A 12,454-nucleotide genomic window follows, 5' to 3' on the forward strand; every position below is an offset into this window, starting at 1 on the left:
GACGGAGGTTGGACAAGTTCGGGTGGAGAACCGCCCTCTGCTGCTGCGACAGAAGATCCGCCTGAATAGGCAGTCTGAGTGGAGGATCGATGGACATGCTCAAGAGCTCAGGATACCACACTCTTCGAGCCCTGTCCGGAGCCACCAGGATAACTTGGGCCCGGTCGTACTTTATTTTCTTCAGAACTCTGGGCAGAAGAGAGATAGGCGGGAAGGCGTAAAGGAGGCCGGAGCTCCACTCGGGACGAAAAGCGTCTCCGAGCGAGTGCCGCCTTGGAAACTCCAATGCGTAATACTTCTGACATTGCACGTTCTCTTTGCAGGTGAACAGATCTCACCAAGGCTCTCCCCACTTGAGAAGGAGACCTTGCGCCACCTCTGGATGGATACGCCATTTGTGATCGTCTGCGGCTGAGTTCGTCTGCTCTGGCTTTGAGAGCCCGCCAGATTTTAAACCATCAGGGTAATGCCCTGATGTTTCAGCCATGTCCAGAGGCGTAGTGCCTCTTGACAAAGGGTCCAGGGCCCTACCCTGCCTTGTTTGTTGGAGTACCACATGACGGTAGTGTTGTCTGTGAACACCTGCACCACTTTTCCTGTGAGAGAGGGAAGGAATGCTTTCAACTCAAGCCTGATTGGCCAGAGCTTCAGCAAATTTATGTGGAGCCCCGACTCCGCAAGAGACCAAAGGCCTCTGATCTCCGCCTCTCCCATGTGGCCGCCACAACCCAGAAGTGACCCATCTGTCAGTATAGAGCAATTCGGGTGGGGAAGGGAGAGGGATCTGCCGTTGACCCAATTTGGATTCGAAAGCCACCACTGCAGGTCTTTCGCTGTCCCCTTCAAGATCTGGACCATGTCAGAGAGATTTCCCTGATGCTGTGCCCACTGGAACGTCAGGCACCACTGCAGAGCCCGCATATGCGATCTGGCATGTGTTACTAGCAGGATGCAGGAGGCCCAGTAGCCTCAGAGTCAGTCTCACCGAAACCCAAGACCGAGGCTGAAAAGATCGGAATCATAGCCTGAATGTCTTGGACTCGCTCGCCGGGAGGATAAGCCCAAAATTGCACTGTATCCAGAACAGCTACAATGAAAGGGAGCTTCTGAGAGGGAGTCAGGTGTGACTTTGGCACGTTTATAGTGAATCCCAGCTAGTGCAGGAGGTTCGCCGTAGTCTGAAGGTGGGAGACGACTGTCTGGGGCGAAGGTACCTTCAACAGCCAGTTATCGAGGTAGGGGAAGACTGAGACCCCTAACCTGCGCAGATGAGCTGCAACCACCGCCATCATGTTCGTGAACATCCGAGGGGCGCTGGTAATGCCGAAAGGGAGCACTGTAAACTGAAGAGTGCTAGTGACCTACCACGAATTGTAGGTAACGTCTGTGGGCAGGCAGGATGGGGATGTGGAAATAAGCGTTCTGCAAGTCCAACGTTACCATCCAGTCTCCTGGGTCTAAGGCAGACAGAACTTGAGCCAGGGTGAGCATTTCGAATTTCTCCTTTTTGAGGAAGCAGTTCAGGTCCCGAAGGTCTAGGATATGACGTATACCCTTGTCCTTCTTTGGTATCAGAAAGCAGCGGGAATAACAACCACTACCTACTTCTGGCACAGGGACCCTTTCTATAGCTCCCTTGGCCAAGAGAGCAGCGACTTCCTGGCGGAGAAGCACCAAATGATCCTCCGGAAGATGATTGAAGGATGGTGGCATGTGTGGTGGTGCAGATTCGAAAGAAAGGAAGTAGCCCTTCTAAATGATCTGCAAAACTCACCCGTCCATGATGATATGTTCCCCAGTGGGGCAGGTGATGGCAGATCCTGCCACCAACTGGGTGGGAGTGAGGGGACAGACTAGGAGGGTTTGGAGACTGCAGCGGGGGCAGAGGTGGACTGGACAGACCTCTGGTTCCCTGTCCCACGGACTTGTGGGATTCCGCGTACTCGGCCATGCATAGGCTGGCAGCGTACGTAGCACGGTGGCTGGGTAAAGACCGCGACAGGGCGCCCCTTCCCTGTCCACGAAAGGGACGAAAAGCGGATTGTGGTGGGCGAGTGGCAGAGGAAAGACCAAGGGACGTAGCCGTAGCCTGGGAATCCTTGAATTTCTCCAAGGCCGAGTCCGCTTTGTTTCCGAAGAGACGGGTGCCATCAAAGGGCATGTCCATGAGTGACTTTTGGGCATCCCCGAGAAGCCAGTAATGCGTAACCAGGCGTGGCGCCGTAAGGCCACTGCCATTGCAACCGATCTGCTCAGAGCGTCTGTCGTATCCAGTCCACTGCGGATAGTGAACTTTGCTGCATCTCTCCCATCTTTCAATGCTTGGGAGACGATAGCACGGGCCTCCTCCGGTATTTGTGGCAGGACTTGCGCAACAGTATCCCACAGAGAGTGGGTATAATGGCTCAAAAGACATGCGGTGTTCACAGACCGCAGTGCGAGGCTGGAGGAAGAAAAGAGCTTCTTGCCAAATTGTTCCAGCCTTTTGGATTCCCTATCCGGGGGTGCGGTAGGAAATGCGCCTGAAGAAGAGGAAACCTGAAAAACAAGACTCTCAGGTGTGGGGTGTTGGGAAAGGAATTTTGGTCTTTCGGTGTGGGCCGATGGCAGCGAGCGATAGTCCTGTTCACAGGCGCTCCTGTGTTGGGTTTGGACCATGTACCCAAAAGGACATCGGTGAGGGCCTCTTTGAATAGGAGAAGGGGTTCTTAAGTAGAAGGCCAAGGCTGAAGCACCTCAGTCAGGAGATTAGACCTGACTTTCACAGTAGGTAGCTCAAGGCCGAGGACCTCAGCTGCCCTACTGACCACCATACTGTAAGTTGCTCCCTCTGCGGTAGCCACGGTAGAAGGAGACAGCATGCCAGCGTCTGGAGAAGTATCCAGACCACTGGCTTCGCCCAAATCCTGTTCCCAGTCCATGCCAAGGTCATCCTGGTATTCATAAGGGTCCAGGAACCCCTGCAATTCCTCCCCGTATTTGTACCCATAGGAAAAGGGGTCAGAATCCAAACTCGGGCGAATAGGTCCCACCGAATCCGATAGCGGCATTGGCCGACGCCTCTCCAACTCATCGGGAATAAGAATTCCGAAGGCCCCTCAGCCGAATCCCTTGGGCCCGAAGGCACCGTATCAGGGTCGGCCGGCCCAAAGATGAGGCGCATGGCCTCGTAAAACTCCTTTAGTTGGGCGGGGGTTGGTTCGGCTCCGGGAAACTCGGGGAAGCGCAGAGTCGACACAGACGCAGGCTTCGAGGACGGAGGGCTAGTGCGTGGACGCTCGTCCCGCGTCGGCCGAGCGACGGGGTGAAGTCGGAGACCGATGGGACTTCTTTGACTTCTTCTTACCTTGACCGGAGGATTTCGAAGAAGACAAGTGGTGATGACACTGCAACCGATCTCGAGACCTTCCTCTCGAGCGAGACCGGGACCTACGCAGAGTCGAGTGCCGGGCCGCCATTAGCTTTAGGGACCGCTCCCTCAAAGCTTTTGGGTGTATGGCCAGACACTCGGAGCATGACTTCGGGTCGTGGTCGCGCTCGAGGCACCACAGACAAATGCGATGAGGATCTGTCACCAACATCGTCCGATGGCAGTCCTCACAAGGCTTGAACCCGGTCTTCGGGGACATCTCGACACACCGAAGTCGTACACAAAAACTTCAACAAAACGGTTGAATTTGGCCAAACAATAGCCAGGGTAGCTCTCTCTGGATCAGCGCGTGGCGCAGAAAGAAAAGAACTGACATCACTGCGCAAGGGCGACTTTTATGTACTACTCCCAACGTCATCACAGCAACCAGAACGCCTACGGAGTGTACCAACGCCACCTAACAGCACTCAAGGGTATTGCTAGAAGAAAAAAATATCCGGGTCCAGTCTGACGCCTGGGGGAAAATTCTAAGGTAAGGAATCTCCAATTACAAGTCTCTATCAGATAGTTAATTTACAAAGGAGGCTAGCAATATCCTACCACAAAAGTATATGTTGTCATAGAATTCTTGACATGTGGTTGACTGTACTGTGGTTCAGTGTTTGTTGCAGTTAAGGATCAATTGAGTAGATACAGCCGACACATGTTTCTTCTAAGCAACTTTTTCAAGGCTATAACACATGCATGGGTATTAGGAATGGCTAAGTTAAAAAAGGATACCGCTAAAATGGTGGTGGGAAGCAGTGCACTTCATCCGAAAAACTGTGTAGCCAACGACAGTCGAAGAAAGATGTGAGCAGTGAAGTTTTGCTCAGTAAAGTACCATTCCCAAAGTCCAAGTGTTTGGTTTCCAGGTAAAGTAAGTGTGTTTGGATTTAGAAGGACACAAGAACCCAGAAAGGGGTAATATTTGCAATGAACAGAAAAGGAGTGGGGTATAAATGGTGTATTCATCAGCCTCACTCAGTATCTCAAAGGGGAAAAGAGAAATAAAAATAGACATAGCTACCTAAAATTATCCAAGTGTACAAAAGTTAAGAAATAATGTATAAGGTGGCCAATCTAGGAGAGGAAATTTATAGAAATGTAAAGAAATTAATAAGTAGAGATGGCTCAAAAATATAAGGGGAAAGGAGCAGTACTCAATGCGACTTAGCGTATGTTTCAAATGAGGCGAATTAGGCGGTAAGCATGTTTCATATTCCAGGTTAACTATAGCACTGGTGGTCCCATACAAATTTGAGGATGGATTTGTAGTATCAAGGTCGCAACCTAGTTGAATAAAATTAGTAGTATAATCCACGCTATCTGAGCTCTGCTCCCTTCATGTTCTCTAGGTGGGTTGCTGGCTTTCCAGTGGCAAATGATGACACATTTTGCAAGAAGCTATGCCAGATAGAGAAATGTTGTTGTAAACTTGTTTTTTGGTATATCAGAAATTAATGAGCGCATATTGCTGAGTGTAATCCAGTAGTCTGAGAAGAGATGGACATGACCATAACATATGCTCCATGTCCGCCCACTCCGTATTACAGCACTAGCATAGAGTGTTTATTCTTAGAAAGTATCCATTGATCTGGCTGGTGATAAATAGGCCTAGAGATCCTGGATATTACAGTGTAGTAAGTTAATATCCTTCTCATTCCTTATTGTGAAAGACCGTGCCAACCTCTGTCTCCCATTTTGACCCAGGGCAGATAGAAGGATGAGTGTGTGCCCACTTAGGGCTTTGGTCAGCCAAATAAGTTTATGCCTGACTCCCATAGTGTGGAGCTATTGCATAACAGTATGTGCTGGTGTTCCAGAGTTACATCCCAGAGAGTGCAGAGGGAGTGCGTCATTGCTGTATAAGCCAAGAATTGATCTCTGTGCATCTGAAATTAGTCTACTAAATCATCAAAGGAGAAAAGTTGACCTGACCTTCTTGAAAAGAAAAAAAAAAAAAAAATCACCCAGTAATTGTATACCTGAGGTCGCCAAGACTTTAGGATTCAGAGGTATCTGGGCACATGCATTTCCCAAGAGGCTCAACAGTAGACTTGCAGGTGCACATGGGATGACCACAGCCGCAATACACAGAGTTCATGGAAAGCAACAATGCCCTATGCAGAAGATAAGAGAACTGGGGGTAGAAGTCTTTTTTACCAGTAAAGTTTTATGATCTGAGTTACACTCCATGCAGCTGTCAATGTGGCTGGGTCATCCAGTTTATTACTGGATAGCCAGTAACATACCCACTGTAGTTGAGCCAGAGGGTAGTTTGGTTCAAAGTTAAGAGGTTCCCAGCCCACCCTTCACCACTAGAAACTGCAATGTTGGTAGTGCCACTCTGTGGAGAACACCACACCAAATAAATTCTCCCAGTAGGGTGTCTAAGCCATGAAAAAAACATGCCTGGCTGTATAGTGGTATTTGCTAAAGCAATTTAGCAGCCGGGGGGAACATGCCTATTTTAAACAGGGCTGTTTGACCCATTGCTTATAGCTAAATTGCGTTCCAAAAGGCTGTGATCTGTTTGGAATGTTTGTCATCATCCCGGTAACATTAACTTCCACAAGTCCTGCTCAGGGTGGTATAGGTTTATGCCACCGAATTTAAACATGTTGGTAAGACACTGTGATGTCTCTCCTCCAGTGAGTACATGCACCTCCACAGTACCAGGAGCAACACAAAACAAGCATGATTTGCAGCATTGGATCCTAAGACTCACAAACGCTGCAAAAGTGCTATGTGTTATGTATTCTCAGTAGCTATCACAGTCGCATCTTTCAGCTGTACCAGAATATCTTCTGTATGTAAGATAATTGAATGTGTTCTGTCACCTAGAAGGATGCCCCCACAATTCTCAATCTTCCCCCAGTCGGATAGCTAGGGGTTTGACCTAAAGAAGAAAAGTGGGAGGGGAAGTGGGCAGCCTTTTCTGGTCCCTCTTAGAATCACCAATGGGCCTGATCCCTGCAACTGGGTTGTAAAACACAAAGCTTAGATTACCAAGCTCTCTAGGGAAGGGTGGGCTGACAGAAAAGCTGTGTCTTCTGGAGATCGTCAATAGTGACTGATCATTAACAAGTAGCAGGTGGAGCTGACGAGGGTTTCTCCCATCCTGCCATGACAGGCTACACCAAGGCCTTGTTGAAGGACAGTCACGCCTCAGATGTCAGAGTCATAGGGAGGCACCACTTCTGAGAGGACACTGGTGTTGACATTGACTGTTGTTAGCTGCAAGTCCAGTAACTCAGTAGCTTCTTGAGGACTGACTGAAGAGGGGTTGGAGGTCCAGTTGAAATGTCTGTGTCCATTTCTGGGGAATTATTTAACCCACTAGCAGAACATAAACAAGGCACTTATTATGGGTTTTCAAAATCACCATCAGCATCACCATATACGTTAAGAATGTTGGAGTTGGATTCTAAGAGGTCATGGGTCCTCTGTCCCTATTCTTCCTATTCAGTAAGTCTTTGTGCCTCCTTTTTGAGACATTTATGAAGAGGAGGCTCCATGGGAAGAGGAGACGGTGCCGCTGACTAAGTATGGCTCAAGGGGCTGCTGGAGCATGACACTGGTGTTGGGGCCACATAGTTTTGTGTTGACGTGAAGGCTGGTGGAGGCGCTGTAGGTGCTGCGCATAAGGCGTCACTGGCAAGCACATTGAGTGTTCCCAGTCCAAGAGGTGCTCCTACAGGTATCAAGGCCCTGGCAAGATTCCTCAACCCTGGGTTGAGGAAGGAGCTGGGTCATACCCGGCAATAGAAACTCTGGGAGAGAGAGAGAGGGGCCGACATCAAAAGATTTTGTACAGAAGGTACAGGTGCGAATAGAGTCTGGGAGGAAACCATTGGCGGAGTCAGCTCTAAGGCCTACCTTGTTTCTTGTGCTTCCTGTGCATACTTTTCTTTGTGCTTGAGGAATGCGAGGAGGGAGATCTTGAACTCCAGCAACTATGCCTTTCATCACAGGCGATAAAGAGTTTGGTCTTGCGGTCCCTAATGGCGTTAGGATGGATGCTAAGGCAAGTTTTGCAGGAGCGAGAAATGTGGTCCGGCCCAAAATACCACAAAAAAATGGAATGTTGGCCCGAGACGGACATCTGTCCTTTGTATTCCATATGTAGGAAGCTGGCTCTCTAGAACGTGCACTAACAAGAAGTAAAATGTGCAGAGAGTCCAGTAGATCTCCAATTGGTATTACAGAGGCAAAAGTAGATAGGACTAATACTCTACATTGTGATTGTGTGGTCGAGCAGTTAGGCTTATCAGAGGGTAGTGCTAAGTATTTGATGCACTCACAGAGGCAATAAATGAGACACTCATTTAAATTATAAATCTGAGACCAATTTAGAAAGATAACATTTCTTTTTATATAGGTTTCAAACCTAAGCACTTCGTAATCAGGTAAGTAGACTTTTAAGCATAAAGACTTTGTAGTTTCAAAAATAGTGCAGTTTTTAGAGTTCTCTCAATGTTATTCTATGGAAGAAAACAATGTTCAGCAAACACAGGGTTAACAACTACTTATAAAGCCAATCTCAGGGAGTAAAGGTAACTAGTGGGCACTGAACAGAGAAACAGCATCCGGTCACACTGGGCGGCACTGGGACAGCAGTGTGCAGAGGTGAAGCAACACGTTGGGTGCCCAATGGTTTTCTATGGGAGTCTGGTCTTCGTGAAGACAGGCTGCAGAATCTGGCTAGGAAGTCAGTCAGGGTCAACAACAATGTAGGAAGTATGCCTGGGGTGCTCAAGGATGTAGGTGCACCTTAGGTCCTCTTCTTCTGTGCCCAGGGGCGAAAGATGGATGGGTGTCCCTAGGCATCTGGTTTTCACATCTGGGAGCAGTCACAGTCCGGGGGTCCTGTAGATTGAGGCTGCAGGTGTTGTGGGGAAGTCCGGCAGGGGTGGACCCAGGGTGGTCTCGAGCTCCTAGAAGCCGGAGGACATCATTGGCACTGATGACCCACTTCAGCTGGGGTCACAGCTGCAGTGGTTGCTGTAGCTGTTGGATTTTTTCTCTCCACATGCCTGGGGGAGAGGGGGCTTGCATGCAGAGTCTGTAGGCATCTTGGGGGAGTGCAAGATGGGTGAGACCACACAGGACTCGGTCTCTGGGAAGCTGGGGACCTGCGCTGGCACTGTTGGTTGGCTTAACCCGGGGTCATGGGCATCACGTGCAGTGGTCACTTCTGGTGTAGGGTTTCCATAGTTTCAGCAGCTGCAGAGTCCTTTCCTTAGAGTTTCTTGTTGCAGGGCAAGTCCGGGGCCCACGGGAGACTCAAGGCTTTATTAAAGGCTGGACAAGTTGGCTTTTTCTTTTTTTTTCAGGATTCTTCAAGGTCAGCAGGCAGGCCGGAGGGGCTAAGTCCAAGTCAGCTGCTTCTTCTTTCCCTTTTCTGCAGGTGTATCTCTTCTTTATCCGGGTGGTCTTAGGTTGTTGAAATTAGAGTTCTAGAGCTCAGTAGGTGCACCCTAAATACTCAATTTAGGGGCGGTACAATAAGTGCCAGGCGGTAGCAATTGGGGTGACCACCTTTAGGGTGATTACACCCTTCTTATGACCACTTCTGTTGGAAAATGGGCATAACCCTAATCCTAGTGGCTTAATTCCTTCCAAGCAAGATGGAGGAATTTACAAAGTAGTGTTCACTTCAGCTTGTCCACCTTAGCGGTGGGACTGGCATGAAGTGGGCACTCCTCCTAATTTAATTAATTTTCCCTTCTGTGCTGCCGCCAAAAGTGGGGTTGGTCATCTGCACCATCTCGAGAGACTTGCGTCCCATTACAAAGGCGGCAAAGCCTTAGAAGATCCTTGCCCTGGAATGTCCAACCTGCTTCAGAGAGAAGAGGTAACACCTCTGCCCACAGCAGGCCTTTGGCCTTTGTCCTTTGTCCTTGAGAGAGCTGGCAAAATTGGTGCTGCAGCCCTCGGAGAACTTCCTTAGTATCCCACGACCTAGGTACCAGGGGTACCATTTACTAGGGACTTTCTAGTTAGAGTTTGCAAACTTGTGCAAAGCAATTGTGAAGTTTTGGGTAAACAGATCTGGAACTGGTGACCTGATTAACAGGGACTGAGTGCACTAACAATCAAAGCCACATCAGAAACCAGGCAAAACGTGGGGACTAACCATGCCAGAAAGGGTGCTTTCCTACACCCTATACGCCTTAAAGCAGAATGCTGCAAAGGTTACTTGACACTGCACTGAAGAATGGTGTGGGAGGAAAAACTCAGGAGACAGTGAGCTCCGGATCTACATCAAAGGTATGGAAAATGGGAAATGGGCGTCAATGCGCCAGTGTGGGTGCTACATGCCATTGTAGGCATCACCTGATGCAACTTCGAAACCAGCACCCACTACTGGTGATGTGAGAGCTTTGATGATTCTGGATCCAGTCTGACGCCTGGGATTATTTTACAGCTGAGGAATCTGCAGATAGAAGTATCTCTTAGAGAGGTTTTCATTTTACATCATGGAAACATTATGTGTGCTAAGAGTCATCACTCACCTCGTTTGATCGAAAACTTCTCCCTTGCATTCCATGTTTCCAGAATGCCAGAACGCTATCCTGTAAACAAACTAACAAACAAGTTAAAACAATAAATAAAAAGATCTATGTATATATATATATACATTATTATCAAAATACATAAAGTAATATAAAATACATTGTGCAACAATTGAACAAGTTAATTACATTCAGCAATGCCTTATTTGGTAGATTCTATCTTGCCACAGACTGATTACCATGAATATCCCGAGGAGTTGGACTAGATTCAGAAGATATTTGAGCTGTACCCCTGCGCACCAGTAGGTTGCTCTGTTGGACTCTGCGCCAATGGCATCTTCCTTGCCGGAAATAGGGTGCCCAGTACCTTTATAAGTGCCACCTTGATGCGCTGCCAGTTACTTTCACAAATTTCCATGCCAGGAGTGTAAGGAAATGCCTCCTTGGCATGGTTACCCCCTGACTATTTGCCTTTTGCTGATGCCAGTTATGAATGAAAGTGTGCTGGGCCCCTGCTAACCAGGCCCCAGCACCAGTGTTCTTTCCCTAAACTCTACCTTTGTTCCCACAATTGGCACAGCCCTGACACCCAGATAAGTCCCTTGTAAATGGGCCCTGGGCCAAGGGCCCTGATGCCAGGGAAGGTCTCTAAGAGCTGCAGCATGTATTATGCCACCCTGGGGACCCCTCACTCAGCACATGCACACTGCCTCATAGCTTGAGTGTGCTGGTGGGGAGAAAATGACCATGTCCACATGGCACTCCTCTCAGAATGCCATGCCCACCTCACACTGCCTGTGGCATTGGTAAGTCACCCCTCTAGCAGGCCTTACAGCCCTAAGGCAGGGTGCACTATACCACAGGTGAGGGCATATGTGCATGAGCACTATGCCCCTACAGTGTCTAAGCAAAACCTTAGACATTGTAAGTGCAGGGTAATCATAAAGAGTATATGGTCTGGGAGTTTGTCAATTACAAACTCCACAGTTCCATAATGGCTACAATGAAATCTGGGAAATTTGGTAGCAAACGTCTCAGCACAATAAATGCACACTGATGCCAGTGTGGAATTCATTGTAAAATGCACACAGAGCGCATCTTAGAGATACCCCCTGAATACCAGTCCGACTCCTAGTGCTAGGCTGACCAGTTTCTGCCAGCCTGCCACAACCAGACAAGTTTCTGGCCACATGGGGAGAGTGCCTTTGTCACTCTGTGGCCAGGAACAAAGCCTGTACTGGGTGGAGGTGCTTCACACCTCCCCCTGCAGGAACTGTAACATCTGGCGGTGAGCCTCAAAGGTTCATGCCTTTTGTTACAGCACCCCAGGGCATCCCAGCTAGTGGAGATGCCTCCCCTCTTCCGGCCACTGCCCCCACTTTTGGCGGCAAGGCTGAAGAAGATAAAAAACAAGGAGGAGTCACACACAAGTCAGGACAGCCCCTAAGGTGTCCTGAGCTGAGGTGACCCCTGCCTTTAGAAATCCTCCATCTTGAGATTGGAGGATTCCACCAATAGGATTAGGGATTTTTCCCCCTCCCCTCAGGGAGGAGGCACAAAGAGGGTGTAGTCATCCTCCAGGTCAGTAGCCATTGGCTACTGCCCTCCTGACCTAAACACACCTCTAAATTTAGTATTTAAGGGCACCCCAGAACCGAGGCAATCAGATTCCTGCAACCTACAACAAGAAGAAGGACTGCTGACCTGAAAGCCCTGCAGAGACGACAGAGACGACAACTGACTTGGCCCCAGCCCTGCCGGCCTGTCTCCAGACTCAAAGAAAACTGCACAGCGACGCATCCGACAGGGACCAGAGATCTCTGAAGCCTCAGAGGACTGCCCTGAAACCCGAAGGACCAAGAAACTCCTGAGAGCAGCGGCACTGTTCAAAAACAGGAACAACTTTGCAACTTTTAAAGACTTCACTCTTGCCGCCGGAAGCTTGAGACATCACACTCTGCACCCAACGCTCCCGGCTCAAGCTCCAGAGGACCAACACTACAGGGAGGACTCCCAGGCGACTGCGACCTCGTGAGTAACCCGAGACGACCCCCCTGGACCCCCACAGCGACACATGCAGAGACAATCCAGAGGCTCCCCCTGACCACGACTGCCTGAAACAAGGAACCCGACGTCTGGACCCAACACTGCACCCGCAGCCCCCAGGACCAGAAGGACCCGAACTCCAGTGCAGGAGTGACCCTCAGGTGACCTTCTGCTAAGCCCAGTCGGTGGCTGGCCCGAGAAGCTCCCCTGTGCCCTGCCTGCACCGCTAGAGTGAACCCCGGGTCCCTCCATTGATTCCTATTCAAAACCCAACACCTGTTTTGCCTACTGCACCCGGCTGCTCCTGTGCCGCTGAGGGTGTGTGTTGTGCGCCTACTTGTGCCCCCCCCCCCCCCCCCCCCCCCCCCCAGTTCTCTACAAAACCCCCCTGGTCTGCCCTCCGAAGACGCATGTACTTACCTGTTGGCAGACTGGAACCGGAGCACCCCTGTTTTCGATAGGCACCTATGTGTTTTGG

The 12,454-nt window shown here is 49.6% G+C and overlaps 1 protein-coding gene across 5 annotated transcripts in view; it reads right to left on the bottom strand.

The window, feature by feature from the left end:
* Positions 1–12,454, bottom strand: part of MAP4K3 (mitogen-activated protein kinase kinase kinase kinase 3) — a 960,603-nt gene that overhangs the window by 36,231 nt on the left and 911,918 nt on the right. For all 5 annotated transcript variants that reach the window (XM_069235044.1, XM_069235047.1, XM_069235048.1 and 2 more), the window contains one exon: positions 9,931–10,001. In XM_069235044.1, the coding sequence (XP_069091145.1) occupies positions 9,931–10,001 (71 nt within the window). The remainder of the gene's footprint in view (positions 1–9,930; positions 10,002–12,454) is intronic.

The sequence above is a fragment of the Pleurodeles waltl genome, chromosome 5 (assembly GCF_031143425.1).
Source record: "Pleurodeles waltl isolate 20211129_DDA chromosome 5, aPleWal1.hap1.20221129, whole genome shotgun sequence".
NCBI classification, from domain to species: Eukaryota; Metazoa; Chordata; class Amphibia; order Caudata; family Salamandridae; genus Pleurodeles; species Pleurodeles waltl.